The sequence below is a fragment of the Urocampus carinirostris genome, chromosome 6 (assembly GCF_059441175.1).
Source record: "Urocampus carinirostris isolate Australia breed hairy pipefish chromosome 6, RoL_Ucar_1.0, whole genome shotgun sequence".
In the NCBI taxonomy this organism is placed as follows: Eukaryota; Metazoa; Chordata; class Actinopteri; order Syngnathiformes; family Syngnathidae; genus Urocampus; species Urocampus carinirostris.
In genome coordinates, this window is record NC_142354.1 from 26,735,594 (window position 1) to 26,753,524 (window position 17,931).

Below are 17,931 nucleotides of genomic sequence, written 5' to 3' on the forward strand. Positions count from 1 at the left end.
TACTGAAAAAAAGCCATTCGTTAGAGTTTCGAGTTACTTCATTTGAAAAGTAACTCAGTTTCCATTCAGTTTTGTGACACCCAAAAGTAGTGCGTTACTCTGAAAATACTATTTAGTCACAAATTACTATATACACTCACACATAAGCCGAACCCCTTAAACTGCTTTCAGGTACCCTTATAATTAAGGAATTAGAAGAGAAGGTCTCCACCAACCTGTGGAAGCAGTAACCCTTCATATTTTTTGGCTTGCGCAATCTTAGGAGCTCTCAAACTAACACTTGGCTGAGACACTCCATATCTGTTTTGTCTTTGGGCTTCAAACTCCTCAAAGATCTCCTTCTCAATTTTTGGGTAGTGTCCAAGATATTTTCTTAATTTTCCAGGCATGGTTCATTACAAAAACAATTTTACAACCAAAACTTTTACCGTAAATTCTGTGCTCACGTTTGCGTCATTGATTTCTCGTTAACTTGTTGTTCCTTCATAAGCCACGCACTGCCTTTTATTTGCTACTGGTGACACACAAGCAAATATGCGCTTTAAAGCTGACTCCCTGATTTCACTATTTTATCTTATAGTTGTAAATTCAGCTTGGATGTACCAGTATATACAATAGGGAGATAAAAACTGTGCTCTGGTGCTGGGTGGTAACCAGTTCAGGGTGTCCCCTGCCCACTGCCGGAAGATAGCTGGGATGGGCTCCAGCACCCCCGCGACCCTACTGAGGATAGGCGGTGCAGATAATGGATGGATGGACTGATGGATGGACTGATGGATGGACTGATGAATGGATGGATGGATGGATGGATGGATGGAAAGTAGGGAGGATATCTACATGAGTAGAAATTTAGCATTCTTATAGTGCTGTACTTGAGATGGAGCCACCATGAAAATATTTAGTTGTATTTTAAATTGTATGTGATAAATAAAGCAATAGTACTTAACAACCAGAGGACACCATAATTAATAATCTATAAGAATAATGTAGGGCAGCACGGTGGCGCAGTGGTTAGCGCTTGTGCGGCACAGTTCATGTCATGGGAACCTGTCGTGGGTTCAAATCCAGCTCCAGACTTCCTGTGCGGAGTTTGTATGTTCTCCCCGTGCTTGCGTGGGTTTCCTCCGGGCACTCCGGTTTCCTCCCACGTTCCAAAAACATGCATTTCAGGTGAATTGGCCGGTCCAAATTGTCCTTAGGTGTGAATGAGCGAATGAGTTGTCTGTCCCTGTGTGCCCTGCGATTGGCTGGCAACCAGTTGAGAGTGTCCCCTGCCCACTGCCCGGAGATGGCTGGGATGGGCTCCAGCCCCCCCGCGACCCTAATGAGGATAAACGGTACGGCTGATGAGATGAGATGAAGAATAATGTAGGGTTGGAACGACGGTCCGGTTCACGGTTCCCTTAAGCCCTAGGGTCATAGGGGTACCCCTACCTGTGGTGTGTCTTGGGCAAGTACAGCATGGCAGCACCCATCCCAATAGTATCATAAATATTAATAATAAAATGTTACAGTACTGGTTACCAGGAAATGTAATCGCCTTCCAGGAATGTGTTATTCCCAAAACTGCCTATGATCATAACCTTTATATATCCTATTTATACTTATCTTGGTTTCAAATAATCGTTAAAACAACAGTGAGGCGGAGGTGGTGGGGGGGAAATAAATGAAAGCTAAACAGGAGTACAGTACGGTATTTGCAAGAGAAACTACCAGCTGTTCTTGCGCATTTTGGCCTCTAAGATGCAGTGTGGTGCAAACTATTATTACAGACTATTATGACACCATCCCCTGATATTGTCAACTTAAAATATAGGTTATTCATATGCTATAGAATAGAAGTGTGCTTTTTAATGGAAGCATGTAAATGCTGAAAATAAGGGGGCCAAGTATTGAACCCTGCGGAACACCACAGGTAACACTAAAGGGCTCAAATGTCATTTCACCATATTTGACACAGTGCGTCCAATCTGAGAGGTAGGATCTGACCCATAAGAGGACGGTTCCTGAGATACCAATCAATTTTTCTGACCATTCTAGTAAGATATTATGGTCCACAGTGTCAAAGGCAGCACTAAGATTCAGCAGCAGCAAGAGTGATGAAGCGCCGGAGTTGATAAAATAAGTTTAAAAGTCGAATACAGTAAACAACAAAATACATTTTGTACATACAAAAAGGAAAAGACTATGTACATATATTCTGTGTTGTTGTATAAGTACATTAAGGTGTGGCTGGGTGTGAATAAGGTGCGTTGTGCTGTGGCTAAAAGCCTATAGCATATTGAAGGACTAAAAATGAATGACTCCCCTTTCTCTTCAGGTACTTGGCGTTTTTATTTGGTTCGGCGTGGTCCCCCCGCACACCATCATCGACTACGAAGAGCAAAAGCCGCCCAATCCCGAGTTCGCCCGAGGAGTCCTAAAGTGCGACATGTCCGATCTGTCCCTGATCCTGTGTCTGAGCTACAGTATTGTTCTAATGATCACCTGCACGGTGTATGCCATCAAGAGCCGAGGGGTTCCCGAGACCTTCAACGAGGCCAAGCCTATAGGCTTCACCATGTACACCACCTGCATCGTTTGGCTGGCATTTGTACCCATCTTCTTTGGCACGGCACAATCAACAGAGAAGGTAAATTCGAAAATCGGGATTTTTGATACAGCTTACCTTTTGTCTCTATCATTTTCAATTCTTGCGTTGTCATTGGTCATCCTGAAAGGGGGGCGTTACCTCATGAGCGGCACCTTCTCAAGGCTTCTTCTTTCGACATGCACAGGTTTTTGAGTTTTTCTTTGCCCTCATGCAGGCTTTAGATCAGGGGATGGTGTAATAACAGTCTGTAGTCTGTGATTAAGAGCTATATAAATAAAAATGAATTGATTTGACTTGACTTTGTGACCGATAATTACAGGTATACTGAAATTTTGAGTATGATACAGCTTACTTTTTGTCCTAATATAATTTTCAGTTCTTGCGGCACCTTACCCTTTTCCCTTGCCCTTATGTAGGTTTTAGATCAGGGGATGGTGTAATAATAGTATGTAGTCTGTACAGCCCTTTGAAACTTTCTGTGATTAAGAGCTATACAAATAAACATGACCTGATGTGACCTGACTTTGGGACGATAACTAAAGGTATGCTCAAATCTTGAGTATGATACAGCTTACTTTTTTAGACCAATATGATACTCAATTCTTGAGTTGTTATTAGTACCGGTAACAGTTTTTTGGGGCCTTAAAGACCAATATACTTAATCCTTCAGTATTCATTCGTACAATACTACAGATGATCCGTATCACTTTTTTCTGACATACACTCAACTCTAGAATGGTCTTCGATACTCTCGATACTATTAATGTTCTATAATATTGGTATACATATTTAATTACATTTTGACCATTTTGTCACACTGATACTTAGTAAGGTGCTGCACAGAAGCATATCAAGAATAAAATATACGTTAAACAAGACTTTAAGCAGACCAAAAAAAAAAACAATAATGGGTGAATAAAAAATAAAAAAAGATACAGAGAGAAGCCTGACCTGGCCAGACCTAAAAGTATTCATTGACATTTTTGGCCCGGCTTGAGATGTACCTTTAGTCTTTTTCTTTTTCTTCGTCTTCAATTTAACGGCGGTTGGCACCATCATTATAGTGTATCACCCCCCTACCTCTAGGCTGAAAATGGCGGACAAAACCTTGGCCCACTTACGAAAAACTTGTTAGCTTCGAAGTTGTCCGAACTTTCTTAACGATGCAGAACTAATGACTCAATTTATTTTGTTGTTTTTTTTCATGTCCAATGTTTTTGTCCAATAATACTCTTGCAAGAAATAAATAATACTGTACTGCTGCAGTGCAGTTTGATTAATAGGGAAAATATTAAATACCCTGTAGTCAATGTAGGCAAATAGAGTAATTATTTTTGTGGTTAATAATTGAAATTCCAACATAAACCTAGAAAGTAAATTAATTTACGTTATTTTTTCTTTATTGGTTTGAAAGGCATCTTGATAAACCCCATTGTCATACATTATACCATATGTAAATGTAAATATGATATTTCATTTTAACTCTTAATCAATAAATACTTGTTAAATCCTAAGTAAAAAAATCAATGCCATTTTAAAAGCATTCAAAATTGCATTAAATTACACTTTTTGACAGGGCAGCACGGTGGCGCAATAGTTAGCGCATGCGGCACAGTTATGAGGTCATGAGATCGAACCTTCCTGTGTGGAGTTTGCATGTTCTCCCCGTGCTTGCGTGGGTTTCCGGGCATTCCGTTTTCCTCCCACATTCCAAAAACATGCATGTCAGGTTAATTAGATGGTCCAAATTGTCCCTAGGTGTGAATGAGTGAGCGAATTGTCTGTCCCTGTGTGCCCTGCGACTGGCTAGCAACCAGTTCACGGTGTCCCCTGCCCACTGCCCGAAGATAGCTGGGATGGGCTCCAGCACCCCCGTGACCCTACTGAGGATAAGAGATGCAGATAATGAATGGATTAAAAAATGTGTTTTGTTTCATTCATTTTATACATATTTATATATTTGGAGTTCTCCAATTTCTCACCGCAGCATGAGCAACATTGTCATTCATGCTTACATGCTGCACTAGTTGGCAGCGTATCCCATCAAATACAATGCACTGATTAGACTTTCCCGTGACCTACAAGTACTACCTCTGCGATCCACCAGTAGATCGCGATCTACTGAACGAGCACCCTTGCTTTAAAACACGACAGAAGATTGAATGACAGGAATGCTACTAAAAGACCGAACCAGAGTGGCGTTTTTCCTTCCGCTTGGTTTTCAAAAATTACCCCCCCACCACCCGAAAAGCAGGCGATTTCTCCCCCTCATAGACAACATGACTATAGAAAATCTATTTGAAAAAGTAAGCTAATAGAGAGCCGTATTATAAATCACTGGGGCCTGAACAATTAAAGCCGGCGGTGCTTTTAAAATCTTTTCACTTCCTCTCGAGGGGAATAAAGAGAGACGGAGAAGCGACAGAAAATAGGTCAGATGAAGCGAGGGATGGACACAAACCCATTCAATAAATCATCTCTGGAAAAAAAAGACTCTAAATATAGACTTTTTCATAAAAATATGATCTATCCTCGACGTGCTCCGCATCATTCCTTCTCGCTATTTGTATTCACAAACGAAGGCGCCATTATTCACGACTGTATTTCTGTGGCAGTGCAACAACTTGCCTTGGGCCAAAGGAACATAAATCTAATCCAGGGGTGGGCATCTATTTGGATTCAGGGGCCACAATGAGTTAAAAAATGTGGCCAAGGGGCCGAACTGAAGACCTGTCAAATGATTTTTATTCATCAATCAATATACATCAGACATCTACGTGTCATATTTCTTTATATTTGTTTCAAACTAGATTTGTTTCATCATCTTGGTTCTGAATCGTGCACACTCAAAGCAAACATATGAGGTACCTGTTTTAAGCACTAAATTTGATATACCGCTTTGTATTATTACTGAAGCATTTTTTGCAGTCGGATTTTGTAGTATTTCTGTTGTATTTTGTAGTATATCCATCGTGGAAGGTTTGTTATATATCGGTAGTATTTTTCTGGTATTACTAAAGTTGTTTTTATGTAGTATTTCTGTCATCATTTTTCTGTTGTAGTATTTTTGTACTATTTCTGACATAATATTTCTGTAGTAGAATTTTTTTATGGTATTACCATAGTGGTATGTTTGTAATATTTCTGTAGAAGTATTTTTAAGCGTTTACATTTTTTTTGTATAATTTCTGTAGTATGTTTGTAGCATTTCTTTAGTATTTATGTAATATTACTGCAGTAGTGTTTGCTCTGTAGTATTTCTGTAGTAGTATTTCTGTTGTAATATATCTGTAGCAGCATTTTTGCAGTATTTCTGCAGTCGGATTTTGTAGTATTTCCATAGTATTTTTGTACTATTTCTAAAGTTTTGTTTTATATCTGTAGGTTTTTTTTGTAGTATCAGTGTAGTTGTATTTGTGTAGTATTTCTGTCATAATTTTTCTGTTGTAGTATTTTTGTCATATTTCCGTCATAATATTTCTATAGTAGTACATTCCATGGTATTACTATAGTGGTATGTTTGTAGTATTTCTGTAGAAATATTTTTAAGTGTTTCAATTTTTTGTATTATTTCTGTAGTATGTTTGTAGTATTTCTTTAGTATTTATGTAATATTACTGCAGTATTGTTTGCCAATTGCCAATTTCTGTAGAAGTATTTTTCAAGTATTTCTGTCGTAATATATCTTTAGAAGTATTTTTGTAGGATTTCTTTAGTATTTTTGTTGTATTTCCATGGTAGAATATTTGTAGCATATTTGTTGTTTTTGTAGTACTGCTGTAACAGTATTTTTGTACTATTTCTATCGTAATACTTCCCTAACAGTATTTTTAAAGTATTTCCATAGTAGTGTTTTTGTAGTATTTCTGAACCATTTATGTAATATTTCAGTAATATTTCCACATTAGTATTTTTGTAGTATTTCCATAGTTGTATTTGTATAGTATTTCTGTCATAATCTTTATGTTGTACTATTTTTGTAGTATCTGTCATCATACATCTGTCATAGTATTGTTTTATAATGATAGTACTATAGTGGTATTTTTGTAGTATTTCCTTTGAAGTATTTTAAGTGTTTCCATGGTAGTATTTTTGTATAATTTCTGTAGTATTTTTTGTCGTATTTCTCTGGTATTTATGTAGTATTTCTGCAGTATTGTTTTTGTACTATTTCTGTCATATTTTAGTTGTATTTCTATGGTAGAATCTTTGTAGTATATTTGTTGTTTTTTGTCGTACTTCTGTAGTAGTATTTTTGGACTATTTCTGTCATAATATTTCTTTAGCAGTGTTTTTGTCGTTTTTCTGTAGTTCTATTTTTGTATTACAGTATTACTGTAGTGGTATATTTGTAGTATTTCTGTGGTATTTCCATAGCAGTGTTTTTGTAGTATTTCTATACTATTCATATTGTATTTCTGTATTATTTCCACAGTAGTATTTTTGTTGTATTTCTTTAGTATTTTTGTAATCTTACTGCAGTTACGTAGTATTTTTGTAGAAGTTCTGTTGTCATATTTTTATAGTAGTAGTATTGTAGTGTTACTGTAGTAGTATTTCTAAAATGTTATTTTTTTACAATGAAAACGAAACTTTAGGTCCCCTTTTAAGCACTATATTTAGTTTTGAAGTAAATTCGTAGTATTCGGTCGTATTAATGCAGTAGTATTATTGTTGGAGACACACAAAGGGGCAAACTGGAAAAAAGTTTTTACCCATAAACATTTTTTATCAGTAGTAGTGGACTCTTCTGCGTTTTTCTCGCCTTATCCCAGCTTACTAAGGGTCGGCCCCCATACAGTCATACTTTATTATAATATTACTGTGGTAGTATTTTTGTTTATTTTTTTTTCTTTTCAGAATGAAAAACAAAATAATATATGAGCTCCTTATATACACACACACTAGGACCTGTTTAAGCATTAAATATATATATGAATATATATGAATATATATATTTATATTTATATATATATATATATATATATATATATATATATCTCATCTCATCTCATTAGCCATACCGCTTATCCTCATTAGGGTCGCGGGGGGGGGGCTGGAGCCCATCCCAGCCATCTTCGGGCAGTGGGCAGGGGACACCCTGAACTGGTTGCCAGCCAATCGCAGGGCACACGGAGACAGACAACTCATTCGCTCATTCACACCTAGGGACAATCTGGACCGGCCAATTCACCTGAAATGCATGTTTTTGGAACGTGGGAGGAAACCGGAGTGCCCGGAGGAAACCCACGCAAGCACGGGGAGAACAAACAAACTCCGCACAGAAAGTCTGGAGCTGGATTTGAACCCACGACAGGTTCCCATGACATGAACTGTGCCGCACAAGCACTAACCACTGCGCCGCCGTGCTGCCCATATATATATATATATATATATATATATATATATATATATATATATATATATATATATATATATATATATATATATATATATATATATATATATATATATACACACTAGGGCCTGTTTAAGCATTAAATATAATATTTTGTTGTGTCGCAATTCTTCAGTTCTTTTGTATTATTCCTCTTGTTTGTTGGGAACCAATTTTGCAAATATAAAAATTATTTTATCAGAAGCACTTTATTTACTATCATATATTTTGCCATGTTTTGATTTTCGTTTGGCAGGCCAGAATGTGGCCCGCGGGATGTAGTTTGCCCACTCTTGATCTAATCCATACATTACCGCAGCTCCTTTCAGAAATGGAGGGTATTATATGTGTGTGCTGTGGGGATTGTATCACTGGGTGGGAATGATAAAAAGCATGGATGATCTGATAAAAAATATATGAAAAAAAGAATCCGGATATTAAAGCAGAGATACCGCGGAAGATGTGTGCCCAGTAGCGTACGATTTATGAGTTATTTAAGCGGCAAATATATCTTATTCATGGCACATGCGTGTTGTTTTATTTATAACGGGTACAGTTTTCTGGAATAGTAGCTTCATTATTTATCGGCGCCGATCTCGGGGGAAGTCTACACACATTATCGCCGTTGGTTTTGCCAGTTGATATTGGTCAACGCTTACTAATAAAGTTCGGTTTCTGAACACAAACACTGGGGTCATAAATCCAGGATAGTTTGGGAGTAGGTCGACATTGATTGTGCTTCTGAATGTAAACAACCAAGAAAGTTTGTAATATTGTGTGCCGGGTTGAGGTGCGCCTTTGAATAAGTTACAAAAAAGGTTGCAGGTCTGTACGGCAGACGTATATATTTCATATCTCAGCCGGTGGATCTGATGATGCAAAAAACAGTATTAGGTAAAATTTCCTTCATAACAATCTTGATTGAAAAACAAAAGAAATTTTAAAAATGGTCAGGCTAGTCCGTGCAATAAGAAGTCACGGGAACATTTATTGTTCCACAGGGCTCAATTTCTAGACCTCTGCTGTTTCCTATTATTTTCAGGGGTCCATAATAATAATAAAAAAGCTCGATTTGAAGGTACACTGTAATATTTGACCACTAGATGTTGCTGTATTGTGTAGTTCAACCGAAAAACAAGTGAAAAACACGAGGGAGAATGCAAACTACAGAGACACAAAGTGACCAAACCAAAAGAGTAGAAAATGCACGTTTACTTGATAGTGTACTTTTGTTTATTATTTTAATGAATGAGTTTTTTTTTTTTACCACTAGGGTTTCTCATTAATTCACAATGTTTCTATCATTAAAAGCAAATGTTTCTACAGGAAAACTATCCCCCCTAAGTAAAGAGGATAAATGTTTTCTTCATTTGATTGTGTGAACTTTTTTCTTCTGAGGTCTCTCGAGAACAGACTCCTCGCTTACAATTTTTGTTTTTTTAGCTGCTGCTGTTTTTTTTTCTTCTTCTTTTAACAAACCTACATTCAACAAATACAAAAAATGTCCAAAACAAGGAAAGTAGATGACATGGACGCAATAAAATCAGCTATAAATGAGTAATTTGAAAAGATCCAAGATCTTTTTAATATAATGGATTTCAAAATGAAGAAAAATTCTGAGAAAATGCTGTAAAAATTTATGGAAACAAAAAAAGAGCTTTTGCGGAAAGAAATAAAGAAACTTCATTGGACTTAAGAACCATGCTGCTAAAATGGATAACAAACTTGAAAAGTATAAAGAGGGTAACTGAGCCACATCAACAAGAGTATCAAAGAAAATCAACAACTCCACAAAGAAATGGAAGAGAATATTAAAAATCTTGAACATTAGGCAGATCATTTTGAACAATGTGCTCATCTCAATGATTTAATCATTACAGGACTAAAAGTTCAGTTGTGAAAAATACAAACCCATGCCAAAACACGGAGACAGTGGCTCAAGAGGAGTCTACAACTCAAACATCCATCCATCCATTATCTGCACCACTTAACCCTGAGTAGAGTCGTGGGGGTCCTGGAGCCCATCCCAGCCATCCTCGGGCAGTAGGCAGGGGACACCCTGAACTGGTTGCCAGCCAATCGCAGGGCACACAGGGACAGAGAATTTGCTCGCTCATTCACAACGAGGGACAATTTGGACCGGCCAATTGACCTAACATGCATGTTTTTGGAATGTGGGAGGAAACCGGAGTGCCCGGAGGAAACCCACGCAAGCACTGGGAGAACATGCAAACTCCACACAGGAGGTTCGATTTCGTGACTTCAGGACTGTGCCGCACATGCGCTAACCATTGCGCCACCGTGCTGCCCAGTTTACAACTCAAACATCTCAAATAAAAAATGTCAACGTAACAATAAATTATGTCTTTGTTGATCAATCACCATCCATCGAGAATAAATACCCCATCAGCTGTTTTGCCACGGGTTTCCGACCCATTGGAGAAGCGTGGTATTTTAAAGCAAGGTCTTAAATCAAAGAGTCATAAAGTCAACATCAACAAAAATCTCACCAAAATAAATGTGGTATTTTTTTTAATGGAATGATGATATTGGTTGCAACATAATAATAATAATAATTTCCTTGTATTGTCATTCTGTGTAACAATGTACACAGAACGAAATGTCGATTGCACCTGACCCGTTGTAGCGAGCCGATGCAGCCGCAGCCAACAGAGGGCGCCGCCGACCACTTTTTAAGTCTTAGGAATGACTCGGCCGGGGCGCGAACCCGAACCTCCCAGTCTCAAAGCGGGCGCCTCAACATGACCGAAAAGAAAAAAAATAAACGAGAAAAATACAAATCTCATTATTATACACTATATTTTTTGCTTATATTACAATAGTTCACCTTTGTTTTTTAAAATAAGAATCTTAGAGAAAGAACATTTAACTTACCAAAAAAATCTGCCAACCAGTGTTTTTTTCCACTAAGCAAATGAATATTTGTTTGTTATTTAGTTGTAAACTGTGTTTATAATACACTGCAAAACTCAAGTAAATCGTTATAAGAACCATTTTCATAGTGTTGCTATATCATTTTTCTAATTTTGTATTTTTTATTATAATTCTTATTTTACCATATTTTCTCCTTTGTGTTTGTTTCTTCGGAACACAAAAACACCATTTAAAAATTTAGGAGGAAAAATGAATTTAAAAAACAATATTTGAAAATTTTTTAAAAATGGTTTAAAATGTTAATATTTTGTGTAAAGAGAACTTTTTCTCTGTAAAAGGATATATTTTATATAATTTTATGTTTAGGGAACCTCCTAACTATGTGACACAGATTAATTGTAGTGGTTGACAGTTTTTGTCTAAGTTGCCGTCCCCCCCAAAAAATCAATCATCAATTAATAAAACTTTATTCATATAAGACTTAAGGCAAAAAACTGCAAAGTGCTGTTAAAAACATTCAATGGGCAATAAGAAAATACAATCTCATTTCCCCCCACCCAAACACCGGAATCCAGAATACATAGACATGCACAGTGATTGAAATGAAACAAAGTCAGGATGAATAATACAAATTAAATGGATAAAATTATGGTTAATGGTGAACAGTAAGCCACAAATGGCATCCATGACCATAGTTTTGACACAACTGCTTTACAAATGGTAAACCCAAAACGCTGCCTGACCAAAGTTGTATCAACAACACAAAATGGGGCAAAAAGGATCTCGTTGATAATCTATAAAATGATCTGGATGATGATAATGTACCGTGGAGCACAACTCGAAGCTATTATCCTCACACGGTGAAACAAAGACTATAAAATGCCGACTAATAAAACAACGGTATAATCGGCTTTACATGTCGTCGCATCCTCGTGATTTGCCACGAGCGTGTCACTGACACATCACTGTGACCTGGGGGCTCTATGTCCCAAGCCGATCTTCGGTATCTGCTGCCAAAAAGGCTATTTTAAAGGTATTGGGAAAATCAGACAGTATTGAGCTGTTTTTGTTCTATTGTTCAACTTAATTGCCACAATGCTAAATGCACAACATACAGCACAGATTAAATTACTTCCTCTTCTCTGTGCAAACATGCAATAAATAAGGCGCACTACAAATAACAAGTAGCAGCGAGAACAACAACAGATAGCAGCAAAAGCCACTGTCATCAAATCAAACTTACAAATGTGGTCTTGGTTTCCAGTAAGCAGCGTTGGGCACATTACTGAATAAAGCAATTACAGTTACTACGTGTTTCATTTGAGAATAGATAACGTTAACACACATTCAATCCCTTGGCTGACCTGTTCCGACCCACTGGCCGCATGTTTGACACCCCTGGTGCACACCAACCTGTGGAAGCAGTGAACCCTTTTCATACTTCTTGCTTTGTGTAACCTTGCAAACGAACCCTTAGCTGAGACCCATGCACTGCCTAGTTTTTGCTACTGGTGGCAGACATACGAATAGATGCATGTAGGTGACTCTCTGATTTCCGTATTTTATTTTGCAATTGTAAAGTCCTCCTCCATCATCTGCTACCTTACCATGGTGAAAGGAGTTTGTGTGTCCCAATGATCCTAGGAGCTAACTTTGGTTCACAATTTACCTTGCTAGAGCCGGGCCTGGAGGTGGGGTCTGCTGGCGAGTTCCTGGTGGTTGGACCTTCGCTCACGACAGCCTCAACGACGATGTGGGCCTCCGTTTCCATGGGCTCACTACCTGTGGGAGGGGCCAAGGGGTTGGGTGTGTAGAGAGCTGGGTAGAAGCCAAAGAAGGGGTCCTTGGCACGCCGATCCCCGGCTATAGAAATTGGTTTTAGGGACATGTATTGTTACCTCTCTGGCAGGAAAGAAGCCCAAGAGTTTGTGTGAGGCTGAGAAGTTCCAACTAGATATAGTCAGACTCACCTCCACACACAGCTTGAGCTCTGGTCCTCTTGAGAGGTGTTGGACTCTCTTCCACTCTGGAGGTACCCGTGGTGAAAGGCAGCATAGCCGGTGTAGGCATATTAGTTACCCCACAGATCAGCTCTTCTATGTTGGGGTTCACTCCGGTACACAAGAGGGAAGCCTCCTCTGCCTTTAGGTGGGGGGACGGGTCCTGACTGTCGTTTTTGCTCACCAAATACCCACACTTATTGGACTCCCTTCTACTGCTGAGGGACTTCAACTCTCACATGGGCAATGACAGTGAGATATGGAGGGGCGTGTTTGGGAGGAACGAACTCCTGATCTAAACCCAAGTGGTGTATCATTATTGGACTTCTGTGCCTGTCATGGATTGTCTATAACAAACACAATGTTCAAATATAAGTGTCCATATGTCCTATTGGCACCAGGGCAGCCTGGGTCGCAGTTTGATGATCGACTTTCATCGGGACTGCGGCCATATGTTTTAGACACTCCGGAGAAGAAAGGGGCGGAGCTATCAACTGATCACCACTTTGTGGTGAGTTGGCTCTGTTGGTGTGGAAAGATGCCAGTCTGACCTGGCAGACCCAAGCGTCCCTGAATGACCCGTGCCAGAGTTGGGCCCACATTGCTGGCAGTAAGACGGATTCGTTTCCAATTGGAGTTGGACTCCGCCAGGGCTGCCCTTTGTCAACGATTCTGTTCATAACTTTTATGGACAGAATTTCTAGGCCCAGCCTGGGTGAGGAAAGTGGCCGATTTGGGAGCCTCAGCATTGCATCACTGCTTTTTGCAGATGATCTGGGGCTGTTTGCTTCCTCAGGCCGTGATTTTCACCTCTGACTAGAGCATTTCGCAGCAGAGTGTGAAGTGGCCGGGATGAAGATCAACACCACCAAGTCCGAGACTATGGTACCCAGCTAGAAAAGGGTTGGGGATGAGATCCTGCCCTGAGTTCAAGTATCTCAGGGTCTTGTTCACGAGTGAGGGGAGGATGGAACTGGAGCTCGACATACGGTTTGATGTCCGACAATATTTTCACAGTCCGGCCCAATAGGAGCATCAACAATTTGGTACCGTGACTAAAAATAGTGTGATAATCAAACCTAATGCCTTTTCATGTGCCGTCTGTATCCCCATTGGTCTAATGGACAGGAGCTGGGAGACGCCCTGCTGCAATCTACATTTGATTCCTGATGCAGCCAATTTTATGCAATTGTGATAATTGGGATACATTGTGACAGAGCAAACAATAGACAAGTACGGTACTTAAAAAAAAAAGGGACAACCTTGGCATTTACTGTTGTTTAAATACAATGCTCCTTATAATCCAGTGTGCCTTATATAGGGAAACATATACTGTATCACAAAATATTATTTTTGGCAGGTGCGCCTTATAATCTTGTGTAATCGTGCAGAAAAAAAACAGTATTTATTTTTTTTATGCAACCCTAGCTCCTGATATAGTTTTACCTATAATTTCATGTACATTATGGTCCAGAATGTGTTATATATGTAATGTATATCCTTCAAGACTATTTTTGGGGGTGTGATTTACAATTCTGTGCGCCTTATAGTGCATAAAATACAGTAATTATGTTCCAGGAACGCGTTCTTTTGTAACGCATTAGTCCCAACACTGCCAGTAACTGCACGTGCAGATTAAAAGCCTTTTGACCTTCTTTTTCCTTTCTCAGATGTTCATCCAGACCACCACGTTGACAGTGTCCATGAGCCTGAGCGCCACTGTGTCGCTGGGCATGCTTTACATCCCCAAAGTCTACGTGATCATTTTCCATCCGGAGCAGAATGTCCAGAAGCGAAAACGGAGCTTCAAAGCTGTGGTGCAGGCGGCCACCGTTTCCACGCACCTCTCGCAGAAATCCAACGATAAACAGAACGGGGAGTCCAAGATTGAGCCCGACAGATCGCAGTGAAAGAGAGACTGAAAATGACACGATTCATTTGTTGCGTGACGTCACAAGCGCCCTTAATGATATCATCAACAGAAGACAAAAAAAATAAGCATTTACATGTGCAGTGGTTCTCCTTTTCGAAAGTATTACACCAGCAATGTTTCTGGATTTCTTCCTTTTTCACAAATCTGGATCAACAGACTCATGAGAGATTGTGAAAATAAGAAAATTACAATACCGGAAGTCCTAGATCTACAACGTTCAGTCGGCGTGGGCGATTGTTAAGTTTCATGTCTAGTCGAACTTGCTAAGACAGGAAGAGAAGCCTTCCGATAAGAAAGTCCAACCTGTTCTACAGGCCCTTCCCTGAGTCCTTGTTTCCTTTTTACACAACTCGGGATTAACATACTTAGAAGAGAATGTGACAATAAGAAAACTAAAACAACTTTGTTAAAAGTTATCGGTGTTAAAATACAGGAAATCGTCAACTCATATCGTACAGAAGGCGTGGGTGATTAAGCTTGAAGTTCACTAGGCACTCAAAAAAAGGAGAGGAGACATCAATAGATTTTGAACTTGTAAGGATAATAGGGAGAGAAGCTTTCAGATTTAGTAATTTCTTAAATTGTGGATGAACAGACTTATGAGAGATTCTGCCAATTAGAAAACTAAAACAACTCTGTGGATAAGTTATCGGTTAAAAAAAACAATACAGGAAGTCCTTGTTTTCTACGATAACAACACTAATCTTTGAACGTATGAAGGCGTGGGTGATTATTAAGTTTAGAGTTAAGTAGATACTCAAAATAAGGAGAGAAGACATCAATAGATTATGAACTTGCAAGGACAGGGAGCGAAGCCTTCAGATAAGAAAGTCCAACTTGTTCTCATGAGCCCTTTTTATAAGATCTCTTAGGTCAGGGGTCAGCAACCCAAAATGTTAAAAGAGCCATATTGGAACCTCCGAAAAAAAACATTTTACCTCATTATGATAAACACAACACAAAGAGAAGTGGTGCTTAGAGAAATTCGGTGGAGGAGCTTAATATCAATCCAATCCAAGTATTTGCTCAGTATCTATAATATTGATATTTGGCTCGGTCTGCCGACCCTTTAGTACAGTGAACCCTCTTCTATCACAGCGATTATGTCCCAAAAAGAACCCGTGATAGGTGAAATCTGTGAAATACAAATTAAGAAAAAAAAGAAATTAATACTCTATAACACTACATTGAAACCAAAGAACAAACCCTTTTACAGGCCCAAACATTTGTTTAGCAAATTAAAGTACTGTATCACAAATGACTTATTGTACTGTCAAATATTTAAACATTATTGACACAGAGAAAACCATTTAGCCAATCAGAATGCGGAACACAATGCGATCATAAAACATCAATCATTTTATAGCGAGGGTGAACCGTACGCCGCCGCAATTTTTTATCCAGCATTTTGTTGCTACACAATCTATTCCAGCTGCATGGTGGTCTTAGGGGAGCACATGCTCATTTTTTATTTGAGATAATAAAAACTAATGCAAATTACAATATTTATTTATTGACATACCTTTTCGTGCCAAGTTTTCACGCAGCAGCTTGATTTCCCTCATGATTGGATAACTTAAAAGCTGAATCACATACATTTCCTTCTGATCTGAGTATGATAAGCATAGGAAAATAAACATATTTAGGGTTTGTGAGTCATGCAACGTTGCGTCTGCCAAAAACTAACATTATTTTCTTTGAAGCCGAGAAGAAAAATTTGCTAAGACCAGAAACGAGCATCTACTTCTTTGCTAAAAACCAACATTGTACTTTCATTTAGTTTTCATTTCATTTGAAAACAAGAATCATCAATTTTAACTACACTGAAAACATTTAGCAGCGGGGCAGCGCAGTGGTTAGTGTGTGTGTGTGGCACAGTTCTGAGGTCATGAGATTGAACCTTCATGTGTGGAGTTTGCATGTTCTCCCTGTGCTTGCATGTCCTGTTAATTGGCCGGTTCAAATTGTCCCTAGGTGTGAATGAGCGAGTGAGTTGTCTGTCTCTGTGTGCCCTGCAATTCGCTGGCAACCAGTTCAGGGTGTCCCCTGCCCACTGCCCGAAGACAGCTGGGATGGGCTCCAGCACCCCCGCGACCCTACTGAGGATAAGCGGTGCAGATAATGGATGGATAGATGGATTAAAACATTCATATTTCTTTACACCAACAAATTGTTTATTTTCCGCTTTGTAGGGGATGGGTGATACAGGATAGTATCAGTCAATATTGACCCGATACTTTTTGCTTGGAAATATTATGATCAATGAATAATTGAACCCTTCCCCCTTGAGTTTACATTCATGATCCACACAGCACAAAGATCTAAAGCAAAACTATTTTTTTCAATAACGACACTGCAAACTTTTGCAGCATAGGAAGTATAAATATTTATATTACTGTCTCAGAAAAAAGTCAATACCTTCCATTGCACAATATTTTGAAAATAAAGTCAGCAGTGCAAATAAAATGCAAACACTATTGGATCCAATTTGATTTATAATTCAAGTATGATCTTTTAATCCACTAACAAACTAATTATAGTGATAGTTGAAATGGGACGACAGAATCATTCCTTGGACAATAATATCGATATTTTGGATCAGTCTTTTTTTGATGCCATACACAAATCAGAAACTAGTCTAATTATTTGCCAATAAAGACCTTTGTTTTATTTCATACTGAAAACACATTCATTATTTTATCCTTCAAAGCAGCTTTTTCTCATACATTTATACGGAATATGTCATACTTTGACATAAATATCATATTTATTGCTGAAATGGGGTTTATGTCGAAATTCTGATTACATCGCCAGCATTCGACTTCATAAATCGAGGACTTCCTATAGTTGATTTTGTTACGGTTAGGGTTTGGCTAGTGATGGACTAGTTAAGCTTGTAACTTTTTCCAACAAGAAAAACAACTAGAGAAGAAATGGCAGAATGTGACATTTTTCTTTTCTCTTAAGTACTCCATTTACTTAGATGCTCTGCAACTCTCAAAATATCCATATTTTAGGAATTTAAATACATCTTAGCATTAGTTACGTCGAGTACATTTTGCGCAAAGAAGAACTAAATCAGGGGTAGCCGCCAGGTAGCACCTGAGTAGCC

At 38.6% G+C, this 17,931-nt stretch overlaps 1 protein-coding gene across 1 annotated transcript in view; it reads left to right on the top strand.

Annotated features, from left to right (window-relative positions):
• grm6b (glutamate receptor, metabotropic 6b) overlaps nucleotides 1-17,109 on the top strand; it is a 45,988-nt gene extending 28,879 nt beyond the window's left edge. The window contains exons 10-11 of the mRNA XM_088338517.1: nucleotides 2,321-2,632; nucleotides 14,557-17,109. Coding sequence (XP_088194643.1) covers nucleotides 2,321-2,632; nucleotides 14,557-14,796 — 552 coding nt within the window. The 3' untranslated portion in view covers nucleotides 14,797-17,109. The remainder of the gene's footprint in view (nucleotides 1-2,320; nucleotides 2,633-14,556) is intronic.
• Nucleotides 17,110-17,931: the final 822 nt, after the last annotated feature.